The sequence below is a fragment of the Giraffa tippelskirchi genome, chromosome 2 (assembly GCF_054371585.1).
Source record: "Giraffa tippelskirchi isolate mGirTip1 chromosome 2, T2T-mGirTip1v1.2.pri, whole genome shotgun sequence".
Lineage (NCBI taxonomy): Eukaryota > Metazoa > Chordata > Mammalia > Artiodactyla > Giraffidae > Giraffa > Giraffa tippelskirchi.
This window is the reverse complement of record NC_137276.1, coordinates 50022955-50047610: the sequence shown is the minus strand read 5'-3', so window position 1 is coordinate 50047610 and position 24656 is coordinate 50022955. Positions and strand designations below refer to the sequence as shown.

General features: G+C 49.6%; 1 protein-coding gene across 2 annotated transcripts in view; it reads left to right on the top strand.

The window, feature by feature from the left end:
- The window catches only part of WDFY4 (WDFY family member 4), a 226034-nt gene extending 202040 nt beyond the window's left edge, over positions 1-23994 (top strand). Inside the window, exons 51-61 of one of the 2 annotated variants that reach the window (XM_081561673.1) lie at positions 1117-1270; positions 3443-3534; positions 5385-5597; positions 8248-8395; positions 9569-9732; positions 10634-10792; positions 14687-14866; positions 16638-16820; positions 18829-18916; positions 22408-22519; positions 23522-23994. In XM_081561673.1, the coding sequence (XP_081417799.1) occupies positions 1117-1270; positions 3443-3534; positions 5385-5597; positions 8248-8395; positions 9569-9732; positions 10634-10792; positions 14687-14866; positions 16638-16820; positions 18829-18916; positions 22408-22519; positions 23522-23588 (1560 nt within the window). In that variant the 3' untranslated portion in view covers positions 23589-23994. Of the gene's footprint in view, positions 1-1116; positions 1271-3442; positions 3535-5384; positions 5598-8247; positions 8396-9547; positions 9733-10633; positions 10793-14686; positions 14867-16637; positions 16821-18828; positions 18917-22407; positions 22520-23521 lie in introns of both variants that reach the window. The other variant, XM_081561666.1, reaches the window with a different exon arrangement.
- Positions 23995-24656: the final 662 nt, after the last annotated feature.

Sequence of the window (24656 nt, the reverse complement as noted above, 5' to 3'; positions counted from 1 at the left end):
TTCTTTACACTTCGTCTGCCACTGATGATGGGAAACCTCGGTCCCTGAAGAGAGAAGGGAGCTGATGGAGCAGAGGAGGGCACTGGCAATTTGAGTTCTATCCCTTTGTTCTTCAGGCCACATGTGCCCTCTGCAGAGGTTGGCAAAAGAAAGCCTAGTTCTGGCTGAACAAAAAAGGTCCAGTTACAATGAGGACAAGTGAATTACTGAATCCCAGAGAGGAGATGTCCCTTGGGCATCCCTAAACTTAAGCCAACAGACCCAAATCCCAGCTTCAGAAACTCTCTTTTGAAGCCCTTCTGCCCACAGCGTCTTCAGTCCTCCAACTGGAACCTCTCTGCCTCCTCCCAACCCCCAAGTTCACATGATGAATAAGGGAGATATGACAACTGGAGAGATATGACAATTCAAATGAGAAGCACAGAGAATCCAAGGAAGGAACTTGAGCTTCGCTCAGCTGCCAATCTCAGGACTGCATGGACCCGTCTGTGTCAATGGTCCTTGGAAACAAGGTTGACCCTCATGCAGCACCATATGTTTCCAGCACTCCATCCTCAGATCGGTCCCCTCTTGTCAAGGCTGCTGTGTTACATGTCACCAGGGCCTTACCTGACCTGCTTTTCAGGCCTTGCCCTCAGCTCAGAACATCACCGTTTTCTTCATCACCAGGCTTGCCGTCTCACCAGGGGTTGACTTCTCCAGGAAACTTTCCCGCACATGGACTGTCTGACCCACTCCTTGTACTTTGACTCAGAGCTGACCCTCAGTGAGTGTGTCAAGTGGTCAGACGAATGACCATGGTTTTCCTGTCTCTGATCTGAACTCCAGTTTCTAAACCAGGGAAACATTGCTCCCTTAATCACAGTGGACCGTGCATCCTCCCTGGAAGCTCTGGTGCAAGGTTTCAGTGAATAGTCAAGGTGATTAGATGCCTGAAGAAACAATTGCCCACATGTGCGGCCTGATGTGTGCACATGTGTGGGGGAGTGAATGAAAGGGTCTAATGGCGGAACCATGTCTGGGGGACAGAGTGGATGAAGAGGGCCCACTCTAGTGATGCCTGTGTACCCCAAGTTATCACCACACAGTTGATCATGTCACCCCTTCTCTGCTTAGGGTGGAAGCTTCGATGTGGCAGATCGAATGTTCCACAGTGTGAAGAACGCATGGGAATCGGCCTCCAGAGAGAACATGAGTGATGTCAGAGAGCTGACCCCGGAGTTCTTCTATCTGCCTGAGTTCCTGACCAATTGCAATGCCCTGGAGTTCGGTGAGCGGAGCAAGGCTCCGGGGCCGGACAGCTTGTGGGTCATGACATCGGTATCTTTGCTAAGTGACCCCACACACAGGCCCACTCCAGACCAGTACGGTGGGCAGATTAGAGTGAGGCCTCCACTGGGTGGTGTCACTTGACAAGGAGGTGGGAGCCAAGGAAGTACATAGCCCCAGGGTGCAGACCACCAGCCACAGTTCTACTTAGGACCTCCCGCCAAGAGTCCCCAAGGCCCCAGTCTGCAGCAAGACTGCAGCTAGGAAGCAGGAGCCCTTGCTGACAGCCAGGCCTGGTACTGCCTTGCTGAATGCTTCAGGCAAGCCCGGCCCTTCTCCGCTCCATTTTCCTCCAAGTCCCACAAGTGAGTTAACCTGTGAGCAGGACCCAGACGTGCTGCATCTCCCAGCACAGGCTGCTGGGGTGCCCACGGACACCTTGATGGCTCCTTCTCTTTCCTACCCTCCAGACCCCGCTGCAGGGTGAACCATGCTTTCTCACCCACTGCTTTAGAGGAGGGACACAAATTTCAGGAAGCCCCAGCAGGCAGGCCCCCTGGCAACTACATGTACTTTGGGAGCCTCCACTGTGAACCTCAGGGTGACTTGTGGAGGGGATGTGGTCAGAACACCCTGAAGAGCATGGCCCTCCCCACCCAGAGGTGAGGGGTGAATCACCCACTCTGAGGAGGCCCTTATGAGCCAGCACGGTGCATACCTGTGCTCCAGAGCCCCTCTTCCTCAGGGCCCTCCTTCCTCTAAACCGCGCAGATGGGCCTGCACCTCAAGCCAGACCAGGGGCAGGCCCAGGAGAGCTGCCTCAGGCACTCGCCTCCTGTGCAGTGGTCTGCAGACAGAACACCAGCGGGGCATTTAAAGCATCCCCAGGCCCAGCCCATCAACTCTGAGCTCATGGAAATTGGTGGCCTCGGCCACGTTCACATTCTCAGATGCTTCACTTGTTTTAGATGAGAACCTGACAAATATAAAGGGCAGTTCCCACAAGGTGTGATGAGACCATGAAAGGAGCAAGTCTGAACCAAGGGAGCCAAGAGGAGGGTCCCAACCAGCCTGGGGTGAACGGGGAGGGCACCGGTTCTCCTTGGCAGTGGAGGCTGGTTCTCTGCTGGAGGGGAGGTGCTCAGTGGCAGATAGAGCCTTCACACCCGGGACCAGGGATCCTCAGGGAGGGCGGGATGGGGGTGGGTGGGTAGGGATAGAAAAGAATAGACAAATAAGTGAAATGCTGAGAAGTCCTATAAGGAAAGAAGGCAGAAAAATGGTTCAAGGTGACTCAGCGGCCATGTGTGACTCGGGTCTCCAGGAAGGACCTGCCTGAGGAGGTGACAGATATGAGCTGAGCCTGAATGACGAAAAAGGCCAAGCCAGCCCTGCAGGCGAGAGAGAGGGAGAAAGGATGCTTTCACCCCAGTTGCACTTGTGGGCTCTGGAGGGTTTCAGAAAGGCTATAGCTAGTGTTTACTGAGCAGCCATCATATGCCTGGAACTATTCTAAGCATGTTATGTGTATTTTCTCTTCTGATCCTTATGCCAGCTTAGGAGGTAATAGGTAGGAAAGTGACTCCCCAAGAGGTTAAGTAACTTGCTCAAGGTTGTGTGGCTAATGGGGAGGACGGAGACTCGGGCTTGAATCCAGGCTCTTCTTCTTGGTGTCTGGGGAAGCTCCCTCTGAAAACCTTCTGTCTTCACTTTAAAAGTGGAGAGAAAATGCGTAAATTATCGAGCTGAGTGAAGAGTCAATAAGATGATGTGTGCCAAGCACCTAGCACTGTGCCCTGACATAGAGTGAGATGCTCAAAATACAATAGCTTTTACTGTTACTATCTTATTGTTTTAGCACTGTATAAAAAAGCACCTCCATGAAAAGGCATAGAGTGAGGGGAAGGAAATTTACCAACAATGATGACACAGCCATTTTATGCATGGGCACTGCTTGGAAGCAAGGAGGGTCTTATGGAGGCTTAGAAGGCTTAGAATCTGAGAAGGAGTATTTTAGGCAGATAGGGTGGGGTCACTTCCAACAGAGGAGACAGGAAGCAGTGCGGTCCATGCAGGAATCCCAGTACCAGACAGCACAGTGTTTACACACCCGACTCCTAACCAGTTTGGCTTCCCATTTACCCAAAGACCTGCTGTCTCTCACCCTATTCAGGCTGCATGCAGGACGGAACAGCACTGGGGGATGTTCAACTCCCTCCCTGGGCTGATGGAGACCCCCGAAAATTCATCAGCCTTCACAGACAAGTGAGTTGAGTGGGGTCATGGCAGAGTCCCTGGTATCCTGAATGAGGACCTCGGTGTGCCCTCAATGTCCATAGAGGCTTTCTGTCTGAGTCGAGGGCTGTGATAAATACTTCTAAGTCTCTTATGTTTAGAGAACTCAGAGAAGGGACTGGGCTGCATGCCCTGGGTCGCCAGGAAAAAGCTTGGGTTCTGGGCTCTTTTAAGATCTCCATTAGGCTTTGCCCTTGTGCCAGTTTATTGTGAGACTCATGAGGGGAGCAAATTCAGATTCTTGTTAGATGGAGGGCAAGTCAGTGCCCTTACCCAACCCCACAGTCAAGGCCAAGCCCTGGACTGTATTGCCCAATATAGATCAGAGAGGGGCTGGAGACCTCAAGGGGTTCCCACTGGCCAAAATATTTGCCAGGACCAGGGAGGGCTTGGTTTATGACCCAGAAAGACTGATGTGGGTACAGGCCACATGTCATCTGGAGACACATATTCTGTATCAAATACCTGGGTTAGCATAAACACATGACAATATGTTCAACATCATTAGTCATCAGGGAAACATACACTAAACCATGAGATGCTACTATGTAGTCACAAGAATGGCTAAATTTTAAACTATTGCAAAATCCAAGAGTCAAGCAAAGATGTGGAGCAACAAGAATTCATCATGCATTGCTGGTGGGGAAAAATGGTACAACCACTTTGAACAAGAACTTCTTATAAGGTTGAAGATGCATTTACCATATCGCTCAGCAATTCCACTTGTATGTATTTACCCAAGAGAGATGGAAACATGTCCACAGAAGAGTTGGTACATAAATATTCATCAGTTTTATTTATACTAGTCAAAAACAAAAAACAACCCAAATGCCTATAACCATAAATGGCTAAACAAATGATACACCCACATGATGAAATATTACTTAGCAATAAAAAGGGACAGATGATGGATACATGAAGCAACATGGATGAATCTCAGAAGCATTGTCCTAAGCAAAAGAAGCCAAACCCAAAGATACATACTATGGGATTCTATTTTTGTGAGATGTTAGAAAAGGTAAACTAGAATGACAGAAAGCAGATCAGATCAGGAATTACTAAGTTCTGAAGTAAGAGATAAACAAGAAGAATAAAACTTTTTGAGTTGATATGAATATTCTATATCTTGATTATAGTGTTGATTATGTCACTGCCTGCAATTTTCAGGACACATTAAGTTGCACATGTATGGCAAAATTTATTGTATGTAAATTGTACCTAAAAAAGAAAAAAAACCTGGGAACAGGCCTAACTAGTAATAAAGCTATGTCTTCTCTGTCCTTCTCCCTTGGTAAGGAGAAAGTTCTTCCCTGGTTAATCCTTGCCTCTGGAAATTCAGTAACAGTGGTCATCATACCTCCTATGGCATACCCAAGTGTGGCCTTCTCAAAAGCATTATGGTCATATGCATCAGAAAACTAACCAAGCCCAGATGACCCAGATGACTTTCCCAAGCCAGCATCAACAGGGAGCCCAGCCAATTCCAAATGACTGTCTTTGGGTTCTGGACACTAAGCTTTGGATTTGGGCTCTGCTCAGCAGGAACGAATGGTGAACCAGAAATCCAAACACTGGCCCACATTTCCTCTTGCTTAAGGTTATTTTATGGACTCGATGGGCCACTAGCTTGAGACAGGATTGCGTGGTCCTTAGAGGAACTGTACGTCCTGCTTAGTGCTCACCCAGCCCAGGGAGGCATCGCTTATATTTCCTTTGCTGAGAGAGCATCCTGAACCACACGCCCCCTCCTGATCTGGTCAGAGGGCCCACAAGTCCATGAGACCCCTGTGTTTTTCATGCTGTTTGGGTTTTGGTTCCAGGCTTTGGAAAGTGATTTTGTCAGTGCCAACCTGCACCACTGGATAGACCTCATTTTTGGGTACAAGCAGCAGGGGTCAGCCGCAGTGGAGGCTGTTAATACCTTCCATCCCTACTTCTATGGTGACAAAATGGACCTCAGCAGCATCAGCGACCCCCTGATCAGAAGCACCATCCTGGGGTTCATCAGCAACTTTGGACAGGTGCCCAAGCAGGTACAACATACCATGATTTTTGTCTTACTTTCTCAAAAGAGTGTGTGCAAGGTGAGCTTGGATGGAAGAGAGAGTGAGAAGTAGGTGACGACTGGAGAAATAAAATGGCCTGCAGTCACCTCCCTATGCCTTTAATTGTTGTCATTCAGTCGCTCAGTGTGTCCGACTCTTTGCAAGCCCATGGACTATAGCACGCCAGGCTTCCCTGTACTCCACTATCTCCAGGAATTTGGTTAAGTTCATGTCCATTGAGTCCATGATGCTATCTAACCATCTCATCCTCTGCCACCCTCTTCTTCTGGGACTTAATATCAAAGTTTAACTCTCCATAACCCACTGATGTCAAGGAAGGTGATGATATCATTAACAATGATGAAGGCTACATCCATCTGTGACCCATGTGATAGACACTATGATAAATACACAATATTTAATTCTTTATATAGGTTTGTTGTGAAGATTAACGAAGTGCATGAAAGTGCCTGAAATATGATTAACATTCAAAAATGTTATTTGTGTGATTCCCTCATTGAATCCTCTCTTAGGTTCTGAGTACGGGGATTATACAGATCAGGAAACTGAGGCTCAGAGAGGCTAAATAAATAACTTGCCTACACTTGCACCATTAGCAGGTGTCAGCAGTGAGACCTTGCCCCATCTGGCCGCCTCCAAAAACTACACCATATTGGCCCCATTGTGGAGCATCCAAGCTCTGCCCCCAGGGTCCCTGGGCCTTTTGCTCCACCAGCTCTATCTGCATCAGGACAGTCCCGTAGAGATGTGAGACTGTGCGTTCACAATGACATCTTGAGGCATATTTAGCTGATTCCAGCCCCGTTCATCTTCAAGCTCCCATTTGGTGTAGAGATGTTTTTTCTCCGAGCACAACCATTTAGAGGCAGAAGCATGGCTCCACGGACTGTGAGGTCCCAGCCTAAGCAGTCAGGAACCACACCAGAAAATGAATTCATAGGCCCAGCCAACTCGAGACCATCCTGGGCAACAACCTTCCCCATCTGTAACCATGAGGCTTGGGTGGGCTTATCTAATAACATCTCTTCTCTCTGGCCTTATTATGACATGCTCAGGTTCACTCAGCTCCTAGGTAACAGGATGTGGAAAGGCCTGAGGGTGACTTGGAGAATGGACCATATATGCAAATGTGGGTTTGGCCAAGGAAGGCTTTGTAGAAAGGAGAGAATTTCAGGAAAAAAGCTAGAGTAGCTGAACAGTTTCATTTCTTTAATTTTAAAAACATTATACTGAATTTGAGACCCATTAAAAAAAGTTTAATGAGAAAAATAAATAAATAAATAAATAAATAAAAACATTATACTAGAAATAAATAATTTGAAGTAGTAGTCCACAAGCAAAAATATGTTAATATCAGTAGGATCATGGAATGTACACTCTTTAAATTCTGATTTTAAGTAATGAGATATTATATTCCATAATGTCTTTCAGAAAAACTCGAATGAATTTTTTGACCAACCCAATATGAGCTTCTAAAAAATATTGCTAAAATAATCATCAGAATTAGAATTCCCCAGGTGGTCCCAGCTTGAAGACAAGATTAAATGCTTTGGGATCGTGCACTGTTCCAACAAGGGGCTGTGCCTGCGAAAGCCATTACAAGGGTCCAGCCTATGGTGCTTTCGTTAGTCTAATGTGCATGAAGAACATTCTTTAATGCTCATATGAAAATCATCATTCTGATTTCTGTTTGTATTGATCACCCACCCGACTTTTCTAGATAGTCTAGCATCTGGTCAAGGGGTGTAACCAAGGCTTCTCTGAGATCCCGGGGCTGCCTGCTGAGCTCCACCTCTGTCCTTGAGCCCAGCCAAGGCCCGTTCCACCCCCTATCATGGCGCCCAGGGGATGTTTCCATCTTGAAGCAGAACACTGTGCTGCTGGCTGAAGAAACCAGCCTAGCACGAGCCCAGTCAGGGAGGGAGGGTGGAGAGCTGGAGCAGGCCTCAACTGCATTCTCTAGCCCAGCACCAAGGATTCTGCCAGGCAGCCTGGCCTTGCACTTCAGACTGTGTCCAATTATGCAAAAAGTTTGGCATTAAGGACAATTTGAGAGATCTAAGAAAAATGAAAATAAGAAAGGCCGCTAATGGGGTTTGCCTGTGCTCTTTAGAATACTTGAATGGTTGCTATTAAAGAATTCTGTGTTGATGCCCAGATGGATGGGCCTGCAGAGAATTTATAAAGAAAAAGAGAAAACATGAGAAACAGCTCAAGCAAATGAAGAGAGATGTGATCTAGGGAGGAAAGAGGGTCATTCTGACCCTTTGGCATGAAAGGTAGCTCTCCCAGGGACCAGAGGCTCCTCTGGGGGCTCATCATTTGCTCAAGCAGCTTGGAAAAGAAGACAGATTTGACTTCCAAGAGAGTTATCCACCAGCCTTGCACCATGGCCTTGAGAAAGTAGCTGCCTCTGACTGAAACCCAGGCCACTCCCCTTCAACATCCAAAGGTTGAACCAGATGATTCTGTTTCAGCTCACCTCAGTCAGGTGCAAGCTCAGCCCCAGCGATGCCCAGGGCAGAGGTACAGCTGGGACTTGCCCAAGGATGACTCCCTTTCTGTCCATCTGTCCTAACAACCGGCACGGTGCGTGTCTGTCTGTTTGCCTCTGCAGCTTTTTACTAAACCCCATCCGGCCAGGACTGCCACAGGGAAGCCTTCCCCTGGGAAGGATGTCTCCACACCTGCCAGCCTGCCTGGGCAACCGCAGCCCTTTTTCTACAGCCTGCAGTCGCTGAAGCCCTCCCAGGTCACAGTCAAAGGTGAGCACCTAGTCCTGCTTTGTGTGGTGTCCTGTCCCGGAGTTGCCCCTCCAATGACTGGTGTTCCTCTGGAGGTTCAGGGATGCAGGCTGGGGCAAAGGCTTGGGGTCTGACTGCCCAGCTATGTCTCCAGTCATATCAGGAGTCCGGGGAGGCCTCTGCTCTGGAAGTGTCTGAGGCCACCTCTGTTACACCCTGACTTCTGAAGACCCAGCTGTCTGTCTGTTGAGACAAACACTCCTTTCTCTTTCATGTGCACACACATCTATCAATACACACACACACACAAACACACAGAGACACACACACAGACACCTCTCATCTCCAGAAAAACGAAAGTAAGAAAGGTCGCTAAAGGGGTTTGCTCTTTGGAATACTCAAATGGCTGCTATTAAAGAATTCTGTGTTGATGCCCAGATGGATGGGCCTGTAGAGAATTTATAAAGAAAAAGGGAAACTGTTAGAAGAAATAGCTCAAGATTGCAGCCCCCACTCTGGGTCCCGCAGTCACTGTTGCTCCTGACCACCCAGGTGGGCCTGCAGCCACTAGCTAGGGGCACGCGCATGGGGCAGACAGCCCCAGTGCAGGTCCCAGCCCTGCTTCCTAGAGGAGATGGGTGTGTATGAAGTCTAATGTCTTTTCCACCCTGGGGCCTCGCTGCTTTGGGGAAGTCTGCCTGGAACAGCTTTCTGGTCCCAAGGAGTATAAGGCCAGGTTTGTCAGTTTTTTCTCTTGAATCCAAGAACAGTGTCCTTGGCACCTCCAGCCCTGCTAGACTTGATGCCTGGAAGGTGCAGGAAGGACAGAGCCCCCCCTGGCTCCTCTGGCTTTGTGCCGTCTTCCCTGACAGCTTCAGTTCCTCTTCCCTTGGCATCAACCCATAAGAGACACTAAAGACCTACATGGCCACACACTTGATATATGTGTTAAGTCTGGGGAGAGACCCAGGGCCCGGGGACCCAGCTTGGGGCCAGAGTGTAACATGGCCCCTAGAGGGAGGCCCAGGAGGGAGGTACCAGGACAAGGAGTGGCTCCTGCCTGGGTGGGTGTTTGCCAAGTCTGGGTGGGCTGTGCATGTCTCATCTCTGTGCCCAGCTAAAGCAGGTGTTGTCCTTTGACAAATAAGCTCCTCCCTACTGACTGGGGAGCAGATATGTACCTCTTCTCTCTAGGCTCGGAATCCCCCAAAGGAGCCATTGGCCACATCGTTCCTACGGAGAAGACCATCCTGGCCGTGGAGACAAACAAGATGCTGCTGCCTCCACACTGGAGCAGGACCTTCAGCTGGGGCTTTGACGACCTCAGCTGCTGCCTGGGCAACTATGGCTCTGACAAGGCGAGTGGTGCCGGGGTGCAGGGTGGCCCCAGGGCCTCAGCCTGCTACTGATTGGGGCAGAGGTGATAAGGAGACTGGCAGCCACAGCTGCCCACACCCCCACTTCCTCCACGTGCCTGTGCCCCCAGCCTGGGGATGATAGGGTTTGAGCGACCATGCCAAGAGCCCGGTGGGCTAAGCCTTCCCCCATGTTACCAGGAGTCGAGCTTGTAAGTAGACATGCTGTCACCTCTGCAGTGTTCTCTGCTGCTGGCAGGTCACTTGGCTGCATTGAGAAGGCCCAGATTGTCACTCAGTTTGGGTGGAAAGTCTTAGGGGCTCCTCTGGCCCCTCCTCTGACTTAGATGGCACAAATTGAACATTCTACTGGCCACCAGAAGCAAGCCACTGGGTTGCTGGTCCTCCACGCCTGTGCGAGGCCATCTGCTCCTCTCTACCTTCTTGACCTGGCCTCTGGCCCTGTTTTCTACTCTTGCTCCTCTCCCACCCTAGCACATGGCATGAATTCCCTGCTCACCAAGCTTTCTCTCCCCTCCCTAGTCTTCCCCCACCTCCTGCAGGAGGCAGTTAGAGAAATTGGTCCCAGATGTCCCCACTTCCTGAAAGTGGGCTCTGTCTTTCCCAAGCTCACAGGGCATTTCTGCTGTGTCCGCAGACCTTCCTGCTTACTTGCCTCTTCCCATCTGTTCCTTGGGTGTAGGCACTCTCTGGAGACATACCTGGGCAGCCTGTCCCCAGGGCTTTTCTTGAACAAATGACCTGTCCCTCAGTTCCCACGGCACACAAGCAGGCCAGTGGAAGCAGCCAAATCTGCCTTTGTCCCCCTGTCGCCCTGTCCCAGCTCCCTGCCCAGTGTGGGCCCTGGCACCAGTGTTCATCTCACTTGCCTCCTCTCCCACAGATCCTGGTGACGTTCGAGAACTTGGCCACCTGGGGCCGCTGTCTGTGTGCCGTGTGCCCGTCCCCCACGACCATCATCACCTCCGGGACCAGCGCAGTGGTGTGTGTTTGGGAGCTCAGCATGACCAAAGGCCGCGCCACAGGCCTGCGCCTCAAGCAGGTACAGAGCCTCCACAGGGGTGTTGGCTCAGGGCAGGTGTAGTACCTCCAGCAGGTCCAGTGCCTTTGCATGGTCCAGCTCCCAAGCGCTGAGAGCTCTGCCTCTCTCAGGAGCTGATAGCGCAATGGAGCACTGAGGTCACGTGGGCCCCTGTCATTCAAGGGTGCGGTTTCATGTCTTTGGGTGGATTTGACAAGTACACAGGGCTGGTGCTTCCACGGACACCTGCGCTTCAGTGAGAGATGCTGTTTACACATCAGGGCCAGTGAAATCGGGAGCTTTTTGCACTAGGAGACATTTTTTAGCATTTTTCACAGGCACTGTTATGTGAACAGCCACATTTTACCTCCTCATTTTACCTAGTCATAGGAATCATTATCATCCCCACTTCACTGGTGAAAACTCAGATCGAAGAAGTTAAGTGCCTTGTCCAAGAGCATAGCGTCAGAAAATAAAAGACTGTCTCAGAATAGGGGTGATTGTGGCAGACACAGAAGGAAGAGACCAGGAGGCAGAAAACTTGTCTGGTCTGACCTCACAAACCACAGCTGCTTGGAATAATAAACAGAGTGAAACTGACTGCTTACTTAAGGCTCTGCACGTTAACTGTAACCTTGGAAAGCAGGTACCCTCAGTCCCACTTTCAGATGAGAAACGTGAGACTCAGAAAGGTCAGATTTGCATTTAAATCTAACTCTAAGCCTTGTGCTTTCCCCTGCATACACTTGAAGTTGCTGGAGAATATCTCTAGGAGACACTTCCATCTCCAAATGCAGTTCATGTTTCTATCTGTGGTTTAGTGATCCCTACAGCCTCAAAGTGACCAAAAAAAAAAAAAAAAAAGTTAACCATACGAGGCTTGCCACTGACCAGATTTCCCAAACTGGACATGTTTCACTCGAACTGACACTGGGTTTCTCTGGATGCTTTCCTAGTCAATGGAGTCTCCCCAGAGCCTGCCCCATCTCTTGGCACCATCCCCAGCACATGTGTGGTACACAGCAGTGGGCATTCAACAAACGTGAGGTGAGGGAATATGTGGGTCGGTGCTGAGGGAGCTGGTTAATCCTACAGAGGCCATGGCGCCTGCCGAGAGGCAGCTGGGCAGGTCAAGTATGGGCTGCCTTCACTCAGACTCTCCAGGGAAGTCCTCCCAAGCCAGGCTTAGAGCCCTCTATCTTTGCACATCTTCACTTTCCTGACGTGTGTGGAGAGACTGTGCACCCATTATGGGTGTGGAGAATCCGCCTCTCCCAGGCATCACTCCAGGGATGAGGGGATCCAGCCCAATTCCAAAGACACCTTGGGGAACCAGGGAAGTGACCCTCCTCCATTGCCCCTCCAAGGTCCTGGTTAGTGGTGAAGATGCAGTATAAAAGCCCCAGTATCGACAGCATAAAATGTAATTTATCATTCTTCCCTAGCTATAAATCAAGACAAAAAGGTAGGGGAATCCCACATGCTCTTATTTCCCAAGTGAAATAAAGTACTTTATCATTTACCTAAAGAGACTGACACAGCCTTGGGGATCCCCCAGACTGGAAGCTGCTCAGAGAAAGGGGTCCCTCCCTGACTTATAGACTTGTAGACAGAGAAGTCATCATTAAATAGCTTCATTAACAGTTTTTTTAAGTGTTTTATTTCTAAATATTACAACATGAAAGACATATTTCGAAGTCAAATGATTATCTATAATCCATATAAAAATTTTCATCCTTGCGTGCTCTGATCCCCAGATATACATATTTATATCCTTCTGATCATTGTGTAGATATGTCGATTCCATTTTCACCCAGCCTATCAAATTGTTTCCACTTTTCTACAGTTTCTATAATTTACATTTCAATTGTTTTATGTCAATGCACCACAGTTTAATAAATCATCTCTTCTAAAACTAGACAATTACATTGCTTCCTAGTCAGTTGCTTCCTGCACTATTTTAACTAGTTTAAATAGTGCTGCAGAAAACATCTTAGATTGCTGTTTGCTTCTGATTAATCATTTCCTTATAGCAAATTTCAAGAAGCAGAATTACAGAACAGTGACATAATGCTTTCTGTAATGGCTCTGTAGTTCTACAGTGCCACCACAATCAGGAGAGCCCGTTTCACCACAACATATCCAGAAAAGGGAATTATTTTCAGAGGTTTGTATTTTACTTTACTTTTTGCTCCTTTAGTTAGGTATAAGGTGATAAAGTGGAACTATTTTAATTGGCCGTGATGAGAGGTATTATTCTGAGAACAGAAGAGCCAATGGAGAACATTTAAAATTGCTGTCCTTCATTTTTCCCCAGGCCTTTCCAAATAGGGAGTGGTGCTGACTGCCTCCAGGTGCTGTAGTTTCCAGGCTGGTGAGAGGCTTACAGAGGTGGGCGGTGCCCATACACACAGTGGTTCCTCCCTCTCCAACGCTTCCCCCAACGCTTTCCCCAAGAAAGCAGAGGCCCCGCTCCAGTAACAGACAGCTCACACAGGCACTGGGCTCACAGCCGATGTCTCTGCATCCCCAGTCCTCACACCTGGGTCCCCAGACTGCACACTCTGGAGTTGTCCTGTCCCCAGCAGTAAGAACTTAGCCATTAGACAGCATTCATTCTGGGAAGACCACCAGAAAGCTCCTGTCAAGCCCTCTGCTTTCCTCTCTTCTTTTAGACAGTTTTCGCTTCCCTAAGTAGCCCCTAAGGTGACCCCAGCCTTCTTCCATGGGTCACATCCATCAGGTTGGTGCCATGTTAGGATCCATGGAGCACAAATGGGAATCTGCAGCTGAACTTTTAATTATTGTGACCAGGCCAAGTGACAACTTTGAAAAATGATGCTAAACTTCATTGACTCAAATAAGTGAGTGGTGGACAGTCCTGAGGGTGGAGGTTTACCACTAGATGAGGGGAGTATTCAGGTTTCAGAGAACCACCTCTGCATTTCTCAGGCTGATTGCAGAGGACAGCAGGAACATGTATGCATGCCAGCTCTCACACCAGGCTTACCTGGCAGCTGCTGGGATAGTTGTAATGGAAACCACACTGCAGCCAGCAGCAGCAGGCCAGGGATCCCAGTGTGCAGGAGGCATCCCTAGTCCCCCAGGAACATGTCTGTGGGAAGCAAGGCCTCTGGCCAGGTCAGGACACGTAACCATCCATCAGCCAAGCCAGACCCTCCTAGGCTAACCTGAGAGCCAAGACTGAGGCCCCGAGTCACCGGCTGCTGGGCAGCCAGACTGGATATGAACGTGGATTCTTTGGACTTGAAAAGTCAAACCCTTTAAACTAGGACCTGACCTCCCTGCCATCTTCCCAGTTCAGTTTCCAGGGGCACATGTGTTTCTGAGGTTCCCTTAGTATGATGCTCAAATGTGAACATGCATGAAATTCTCCAGACAGCTTGTGAAAACCCAGGTTTGGGGGGCCCACTCCCAGAGTTTCTGATTCAATAGACCTGGGAGGGGCCCCAGAATGTACATTTCTGACAAGTTCCCAGATGATACTTGTGCCACTGGTTGGGATACCACACATGACAAACCAGCACCCTTGCATCTTAATAGTGGTATGCGCTGCTTCAGATTGCAAGATAACACGGGAGGGAAGAGAGCATGAGGATGTTACTGGGGTCTCCGCTTGAGTATGATAAAAAGGACTACCCACTCTCCCCATCTGGATTTCAGCCCTGGAAAGGGATGGTTCTGAGAAGCCAGCCACAGACCTGTGAATACACATGTGCACACACACACACACACACACACACACACACCTGACACATGTTGGAGTCACTGGATCACTCTGAATCTCTGTTCTCTCATCTGGGGCCCAACAGTAAAAGGGAGAGTGGAGTATCTCCCCAAGTAACTGGGTTAAGGGCCCCTCTCATAACCTGCACTTTCATCCCTTGTCCCTAGGCCTTGTACGGGCACACACAGGCTGTCACATGCCTGGCGGCATCAGTCACCTTCAGCATCCTGGTGAGTGGCTCGCAAGACTGCACATGCATCCTGTGGGACCTGGACCACCTCACCCATGTAGCCCGCCTGCCCGCCCACAGGGAGGGCGTGTCTGCTGTTGCCATCAGTGACGTCTCGGTGAGGCTTTTCTTTCTCAATGTCTGTATCCTCAACATGTCTATGATTCCTCATGGTGACATGGTAGACAGTCCCCTGAGAGAAAACCTGGGGGCAAAGACCACCCCAGAGTGTACAGAGGCCCCAAATATGTGGGACATTCTCTACACAGGCAGAGTGGCACCATCAACAATCTCAATTTGGGTCTCAATTTTATTTTTTGCTTCTTTTTTTTTCCCTCAAGGAGGTGGGCTGATAGGAAGTATCTGTTCTGACATGAGCATCAGGGAGTTGGGGAAGGAAGTTGACTTTGGTGAGGGGTCTTCCGGGCTTGATTGACTGATCCAGCCAGTTGACTGCAAATCAGTGTGAGCTTGGCAAGCACCTCTGGTCTCCAAGTCAGGAAACACCTCTGCTTGTCCTTCCATGCTGGCTACCAAGCCTGTCAGGAAGCGTGCCACGTGTGTGTGTGTGTATGAGAGATAGAATAATATATATACTGTGTATATACGTATATACATGTATGTATATCAGTGTGGAGCTTCTACAATGGAATCCCTATCATAAGGTGTGGGGTTTTCTGAGGCTCTGCATCTGCTGATAGAAAACCTGAGGGGCCTGCAGCATGGATAGACTGAGCAGTTGTATCATAGGAGGAGAAAGAGGTCATGGAGGAGACTTCTGGTGCTAACTGTGGCTGATAGTGGTGCTCCAAGTGGGCTTCAGCCCAGGAAGAATATTAGATGGGCAAAAAGAGGATGGATGGGTGGGTGGTTGGGCAGGTGGAGGGATGAATGTGTGGATAGATGGAGGGTGGGTAAGTAGATGGATGGATGTTGGCTGAATGGATGAATGGCTAGATGTAATAGGGAAAGCACCAAGTTCTGATATGGAAGAAAATAAATTCATAAGGAATTATGTCCCCAGCCCTTAGAGAAGACTGATAACAGGACAACAACTTGTTTGACTCACCTTGTCCTGGAGCTGACTGAGTTCATGAAGTACTGGCTGGATGCCGAGCAGAGATGTATCAGACATGGTCCCTGGCCTCAGGCAGACTCCACCAAACAATTCAGGAAGGGACATGATGGAACTCAGCCCAGGGCACTGCAGAGGGGCATGGAGCTCCCAACATCCCTTCTGTGGTCAGGGCAAGGTTCAAAGGCATAGCCTCAGATGGCTCTTGGGGGTCCTTGGTGACAGTGACCACAACTCTACTGGACACAAAATAGACAAGGAGTTTAGGAATGAACACTCCAGGCATAAACATTTCAGGAGATGCAATGGGCAAATTTCTCCTCAGAAATTCCCTCTGAGGGGACCTTGCCCTATTTTATGAACTACATGCAGTCATTCAAGCCTCTGTTCCCTGCACTCCACCAGGGGTCATCCAAAGCTGCTTCAAAGGGACAGGGCTGGCCAGCCAGGTGTAGACCCCATGTCTGGGCCTGGGATGGTACTCTGCGTAGGTCTTCTATGCCAGTCAGTATGCTGCCAGGGAGAGTGCTGTGGGAGGAGTCCAAAGGGCGAGCCAGTCAGTTTGTGCTGGGGAAAGCGGTATCCAAATTCCTGATTTCAGTATGAAAAGAACCAGGAATGTACAGTTGTGTGAAAACACGGCAGGCCTGTGAGTCACCTAGGAAGAAGTGGATGTCTTAGGAGGTATGGGAGTGCCTTGGTTAGTCTTCAGAAGACGGCAGATGGAGGGTGCTTGGGTGTGCAAACTGAGTGACTGGACGAATGGACAGGCGGTGATCCCAACCTGAAGTGAAGCCCACTCTCACTGCTGCAGGGCACTATCGTCTCCTGTGCGGGAGCCCACTTGTCCCTGTGGGATGTCAATGGACAACCACTGGCCAGCATTACCACAGCCTGGGGCCCAGAAGGAGCCATAACCTGCTGCTACGTGGTAGAGGGGCCAGCGTGGGACACAAGCCATGTCATCATCACCGGGAGTCAGGATGGCATGGTCCGGGTAGGTGTGCCTTGGGTGGAATGAGGGCATGCTACAAGAAATGTGTTCATTTCCATTCTGTCGACTTCCTCTAAGGGTCAAATCTGCAGACCACATTTAAACATTCCAGACCAGGTCCCTGGAGCATGTGAGGGCAAAGGCAAGGGGTTTTTTTTGTATTAATATAATACATAAAATTTTATGCACACATATACTTCAACAACTAAAAAAATACTTCTTGTCACAAGTTATGAAAGCTGAATCGTCAAATGCATCAAACATAATTCAGTACTGACAGGAGACATATGGGCCATCCTTTTATCCATTCACCCACTGGTCTATTCATCCGTCCATTAATCCATCTACCCATCCAGCTGCTTATCTCTCTGTCTACTTCTATCCATTTACTATTCCATTCATCCATCCATCCTTTCATTATTACATTCATCCTTCCATCTACTCATCTGTCCAATTATTTGTCCCTCTAGCTATCCATCCACCTAATATTCATTGAACTCTGGCTCTGTACCAAGCACTTCATACATAAGGGATCCAAAGATTAATGATAAACGGGTCCTTGTCCTCAAGATGTCATACTCTAGAAAAAAAAGACAAACAGAAAATGTACATGTGGGTTTCATGCTATGACTGGGATAATCAGAGCGCCATGTATGCTCTGAGGAAGGCCTTGGGGAGAGAAACCATCAAGAAACCAAGAAGACAATAAAGGAGAAACACTGAGGTGGGAGGAATAGTGTGGGAAGAGCAAAACACAGGTGATTTTTCTGAGACTGACAGCAAAGAGGGAGGAATGAACAAGACGAAGAACAGTTAAGAGCTTTACTCAAGAAACTGTCATTTGAATCCCACAATTCTTGAAAGGAAGTGTCAGTTGCATGCCTCAAGGTATTCAAGAAAATGCTCTTTGAATTCTACACACATTTGCAAAAGCTCACTGTGGGCCAGCCAGCATGGCTGAAACGCAGCCCTATCCTCCGGGAGCCTCCATTCCCAAAGTCTGAGAATCATCACAGAGGTGATGCTTCAGGAAGCAGAATGAATAACAGGGTGGGGGGCCAAGTGGAGAATGGATTTATTTCCAGCAGAGGAGGTGGCATTTCAGCCGAGCCCTGAGAATGAGGAGAAGTCAGGACATACAGAGAAGGCCACGCAGGCTAAGGGCTCAGGGTGCGTGGACAGGAGAGACGACACTGAGGAGAGGCCTCTGCGAAGTCCCCTTGCAGGGCCTCATCTGTGGGCTAGAGAAGCTCAGGGTCTCTGCAGAGGGAAGGGCGTCCTGGGCTGGCTAAAACACGAGGAGATCATGAAGGTCAGGGCTGGGTGGGTTGCGGTGTGTCCTGTGGATCAGTCAGAGGAGCCCGGGTGGCTGGGGACAGCTGCATTTCCTTCGTGGGCCCCCAGAGCAGGAGCACGAGTCTCCCAGGCGCTCTGCCCTTGTCCACTCAGCACACTAACTGAGCTCCCGGGATGGCCCAGTGCTGAGCTAGACCCGGTGCGGTGCTCACAGAAGCCTGCAAGTGGAGGCTGCTCATTCTCCTGCGGGGAAAGAAAGTCCAGGCTCAGCGAGTGAGATGCCATGTGTGGTCATCCTGAGGGCACTCACCACAGATCTGGCACCATATGTAGAGGACGGGAGGCCGTGCTGCTGAGTGGTGAGGGAGGCCTCTGGGAATGGTGACAGACAAAGCGGGCACTAGTTAAGTAAAATGATGATGAGCTGACTGCCGAGTCTCGTCCCTGCAGGTAAGGAGTCAGGGAAAGTGCCCTACGACCCAGGGGTGGGGAGGGAACTCATCCCGTCTACATCCCGTCTACGGCAGCCAAACTTCCTCGCAGAGAAACTGAAGCCTAAGTAGGTTTTTATCCTGAGAATATGTCAACATCAGAAGTGAAATGGGGCCATCCCCCCCTTCCCTCAGGGTCCCCCAGGTGTGGAGGAAAGGATGGGCCCCAAGCCTGCAGACAGGTTCATTGCCCCAGCCCATGACATGTTCTCTGTTCCCGGCAGATCTGGAAGACTGAAGATGTGAAGATGTCTGTTCCTGGGCAGGCAACGCCAGAGGAGGCCTGGGCTCCATCATCTCCAAGCCCCAGAGGTAACTGCTATGCTCCTGGTTCCCGGGGGCACCCTTGTTTTGCTCAGCCCTCCCTCCCCTCTTCTCTCCTCTGTCAAGGCTGCAGCTCCACCCAGGGAAGAGCCCAGGGAAGCCAGTGATTTTCTTGGGGTGTTGAAAGATCTCAGCTTAGGAGCACAGTTTTCTGTGAGCTGCTGGTGGAGTATGAATCCATGTTTAGAAGCCCCACTGAGGCCCAGCCTCACCCTTCAGGGACCAGCTGGCTCTGGGATGCTCCTGGAGCATGTGAACAGTGCTGGTGGTGGTTGTCAGGAGCTCCCGAGTGCCAGGAGGGGCCACACCCAGCCAAGCTTGGTTTGATGCTATCCGTCTTCCTGGGTGACTCTCAAATGCCAAACTCTCCAGCCCAGGATCTGGGTCCATCCAGCTGGCCACTGGCCTGGACTGCCAGGCTGCAGACAGGAGCAGGGATGGCTTTGCTGCGTCCCCAGGGAGAGGAAGTGGTTCCATCGGCCCCAGTCTGCCCTGCTGTCCCTGACTCAGCACCCCTTACTCTCCACAACAAGTTCCTCAAAGTAGGTCTGAGGGTCGTCTGCATCAGCATGGCCCAGGAGGCTCATGAAACATTTAGATGTGGGTCCTAACCTCAAGGAAAAGATTGAAGAAGGATGGAGGTCCCATATCTAACAAGTCCCCAGGTGACTGCTGGTATCAGCAGAGTCAAAGAACCGCCACTCTGCAGAAGAGCCCTCTTTGGGGTGTAACACTGGGGCCTGGAGTAAGATAATCTGTCCTCACTTCTGTCACCATGGCCTCTGGCATTAGCGCCACCAGGGCCACCATCACAGAGCTGTGAGGGACAGAGCTGAGCAGGAGCAGTTTCCACCATTCACTCCTCCTGTGTATTCTCTTATTTCTCGTGGCAACACCATGAAGAAGATACTACGATGATACCTGGGTGAGAATAAGGGAACTGAGGCACGGGGCAGTTCAGCAACTTGCCTGAAGTGACCCAAAGCCATTACTACTATAGTTCTCATTTCTGCCCCCAGCGTAGACACGCCCACTGGCAGAGCAAGCTCTTTGGCCTGGGCCAGACCATCCCTCCAGGATGAGCGCAGGCGCAGACCTCACTCCTGGGGGGCCTGCATGGCCTCACTCTTGTCATCATGGGTCCTTCTGGTTCGTTCTGCATCCCTGGACCCATGATCATTTACTAGAGAGAAATTTCCAGATCGTGGAGGCTTGTCTTCTACAGGAAGTAGCCGTTTTTAGTTCATTTCTAAAATGTGCTCCACACCTCCTTGATTCATTTAGTCACTGATTCATGGATTCTTCATCCACACAAGCAGACATGGGCTTTGGCTGAGCCCCTGCTAGGTCCTAGAATCTACATGGGAATCCCTTCCTTCAACATAACACCATCAGACAATGCCCTTGTCAACAATCTAGGCTGACCCAGAATGGTGACCTTACAAGAATCTACAGCCACTGGGGGTTCAGTTCACTGGTCCTAAGATCTCTAGGGTCCTCTGAATGGACCACAGTGCAGCCCATCACAGTGTAAAAAGAGTTCTGTGCATTCTTAGGAGCTCACAGTTCTTCTTTGGAGGACAGGGGCCAAACTCTCTCCCCTGCCCCCCCACCCATTCAGAGGAGAGCTAGAACAGAGTTCTTATTCTCCCCCTGCTCATGAAGCATTCTGTGGCACACCAGCGTGAGAGCATGCCACCTCAGTCTTGGGCTCAGCTGACCACTTCTGAAGCTACCGAGCTCTGATAAGTTAAAGGCATTAGCTCAGCCCATGGTTGATAAGTGGGTGTCCGAGCCAGAATGTTAGCTGCATGGGTAGGTGGATGGATGAAGGGACAGATGGACAAAGGGCATCTCAGAGCCGTTTCATTGGTTCTGGAAGTGCCAATGGATATGCGGTTTCTACTCAGGATTGACAAGGTTATGCTCATTTGGAAGGGGGTCTAGTGAGATGAGAAGCAAGATGAAAATCAGGAAACAAGGCTCTAGACCCAGCTCTGTCTCCTGCAACTTCTTCGGTCCCAGCTCTCTGTCAATAGAGGTACTTCCTGTACATCCTAACTTGTAGGAAGCAAATGACTGAAAAGTAATACCATAGACAAAGATCTCCTCAACAAAATGCGGGGCATGATTATCATTTTCTCGGATTACTAGGAGACTTCTCCCCTAACACACCGGCCGATGACACGAAGGGACTTTACCTGATGGTGTCAGGCGGACAGGAGCCCCAGGCCCATGTCCTTCCCCTTCTATTTGTCCTGACCAGCCTAAGGTCACCACTGCCAAGTAGAATTATTTGTTCTGCCTGTGGTTACAGTTCAAAGGAGGATTTGGATGAAATGACACAAGGGCACAGACATATTCATAAAAATCAGGCTAGGCCACTGCTTAGAGTTAGCAAATCCATGTGCAGGTTTACAAACCTAAGCCACTGGAGGGCTCGCTGTGCTCATAATATTGCTTATAACTGTTTTGTTGGAAGGGGACTAGTCCTCAGCCTGACACACAGATATTTGCGCATGTCTCTTGGTGTGTATATTACTACATTCCTCAAATACCTTGAGAGGCAAGAAAGGAGTTCTTTGAGGGTACTGAGGATATGAGGGTTGCTGCATTTGAGGGCAGATGTCATCTAATTCCTGCCTGGAATTCATTTATTTGTCATTTGCAGCCAAGACCAACCCAGTTGAGTCCAATTTATTTTAGGAATCACTCCGTAGATTTGGGCTCAATCCGGTACCCAAAAAGTCCTTGGGAAAAGCTTGGTTTGGGAACTTATGCACAAACACAAAACCCACATGCATTTCCTGGTGCACAGAGCTGTCTGCCACCTTGGGTCAGCTGGGACAGCTGCATCGCTACTGCCCTGACTGCAACCAAGTGACCTCGTAGTGGTAGACCCAACTGATATCTCTCCACCTCACCCTCCACAAAGGAATTACCATCTGTCCCCAAATACAGTCATTAAAATGAGTGAAGTAGCAATCATTGAGTTCTATTTTTTGAAAACAAACATTCTCAGCATTTAATTATTGGTCATGGCATGAGCGGATTTAGGTAAGTTGATAATGCCGACTTTATGTAATTTATTTTTACTAGGCAATTACAGGCTGCGTTACATCCTGGTAGCAAGGTATTGTGGGGTATCTTATTAAGCATAAAGCCAGTAAACACTGATGAACAATTTTGCTGAACTAGGCATGCAATTTAGAAAGCAATAATACACAAATCCAATTTGGTACACAATGGATACCGCAGCACGTCAGCACATGTAACTATCACAGCCTGCAAATTAAATTGGGACGGCCCTTTTTGCAACAGCACAGGCCAAGATTAAATATATTTTCCCCCTCAATTTAACAAGTTGCTGACCACAAATATAAATATGTGTGTGTTTGCGGCCCTGCGTGTGGATGTACACACGCAAGTGTGTGAAACTGCTCAGGTTTTCTAACTATCCCCTTGCACGTTCCTCATAGTTCACCGGTGGGAGAAGAATCTTGCCCTTTGCAGAGAGCTGGATGTCAGCGTGGCTTTGACAGGGAAACCCAGCAAGGCCAACTCTGCAGTGACAGCTCTGGCCGTGTCCAGGTAACAACAAGCTGGCTGCTCCAAGCCTCCAGCAGAGGGCGCTGTGCTGACCCTAGGAAGCCCTGGCTGTTCCTTCCACTCAGGACACTGGGCCCTGGGAGGTGGCCTCACTACAGGGACCCAGGAACCCAGGGGGCCCCAGCATGTACAGTAGCAAGATGGCCATGTAGGGCCTAGGAAATGGTTCTTAACACACATATTCTTGCTCTCTCTTTCTCCCTCTCACTCTCTTGAATATCTATGAATTCATAAAGAAATCCAGAAGGTAAAAGTATATTGACTTGTAATTTTATCCTAAAGAGGGACTTTTTTCCTGAGGCCCCTTGATGATTGTAACGTTTGGTATGATGGTTTTCCTACATTACAGAAAATGCCTTTCAAGGGCTTGAAGCCAACATGGAATGGACGGGTGTCAAATACTACCCTTGGCAGCATTGTTTTATTCTTTACAATCACTCGATGGTGGAACTTACAATCATTAGCCTGTTCTACACACTAGGCATGTTAGTCTCAGGGGAGCAGATCTTCAGGAGCCCTGTCTTTCTCCCCTCCTGCCCTGGAGTGGGGCACCCGAGTTCTGCTGTGGTGGGAAGACCAGACTGAGGCGGGATGGCTTAGGATGGGGCCCAAGAAGGCCCTGAGCCCTGTCCTTTGCTGGAGAACTTGCCCTAGCTTCTGCCTACTAGCCTGGCTGCGTAGCTCAAAGGATAGGAGATACACCCAAAGATGCTGGAGGGAAAATGTCAGGGTCTTGCCCTGCTCCCCAGAGCCCCAGCATCTGGGAGCATCCCTTCAGTGCTTCCAAAGCCGTAACCCTCCTAGGTCAGAGCTCTCCCTGAGTCACAAGACTCTCCCCTGCTTCAGGTGGAGGCCAGGTGCAGGCTCTCCTGGGGTCCTGGCCTGGACCTCTTCCCCCATGTTGTAATGTCCTGCATGCAGTCTGGGATAAGCAGGGTGCATAGGTTTGCTCTAATACTCCTCTTTATTTTTTCTCTTCCCAAGAAACCAGACCAAACTCCTGGTCGGTGATGAGAAGGGAAGAATATTCTGCTGGTCCGCGGAGGGGTAGGAGGCAGGAGCCGGTGGAGGCTCTGGCACGGCAGCCATGTGCCCCAACGGGTAGCAGCACCAAGCGGAGAGTTCAGATGCAGCACCTGGGATGCAAAAGAAACCCCCAAGGCCTCCCTTCCAACAGGTCCTCAAAGAGGAGGCCACAGGCTGCTGGAGCTCCATACCCTGAACTTTGGCCTTGGATTATACAAGGATATGCATCAATAAAACAGATACACATGTGCATCGGGACCCATAAGCAGCATGCTGAAAACTGTGGCTCAAGGGTGCCAACCAGCGCTCGCAATTACACGACTCACCTTTCAAAGGGCTTATTGCACTGAAAAAACATTGGGTTGCTTACTGGAAACTAGTGGGAAATGTGGTATTGTTATTTTATTAAAACAACTATTTTCCAAATACAAGAGGGCTCTTAAATTTAAAATTGCCAGCCTTTCCCACTGAGGTATTTGTGGCTCTGCACATAGAAAGGCAGAAAGGCCTCAGGGATGCACAGCCCACTTCAGAAGTGTTTTTCAGCCCTCCATTTCCCTCAGTGGAATCTGGCTCCTCTTGTAGTCTTGCTCTCTGTTCAGGGGACCTTGGGGGAGCGGGAGATCACATTCAGGAGGCCCAGCTTCCATGACTGGGCTCAGAACATAGACATGATGGCTGCCCACCGCAGGTATAAGCAAGTCAGCTGGGAGGACGCACCCTGCCTGGAGTGCCTGCCCCTACTCTGCACGCCACAGCAGGCAATGGGTCCTGGCTGGGCTCAGGTTTAGCAGGTGGACCTGTCTTTACAAGGTCAAGGGCCTCAGTTCACATACTGGTTTTAAGCTGCAGCTTATCCTGGGAGAATCTGGACTGCCATGTGACTTTTTTCTCCATATGAAAATACATGGCAGGGGGCAAGTAGTGGGCCCCTCTGAGAAATTCCAGCACCTTAAGATTCAGGCATCAAACCATGAAGACAGCACCCTCATTCTTACATCTCCCCACCTCCAGCCTTCCAGAAGCCTTGAAAGGAAATTCACCTGCCTCTTCAATGAAATCCAGCTAAGGTGAGCACCCAGGGATTTGGGGT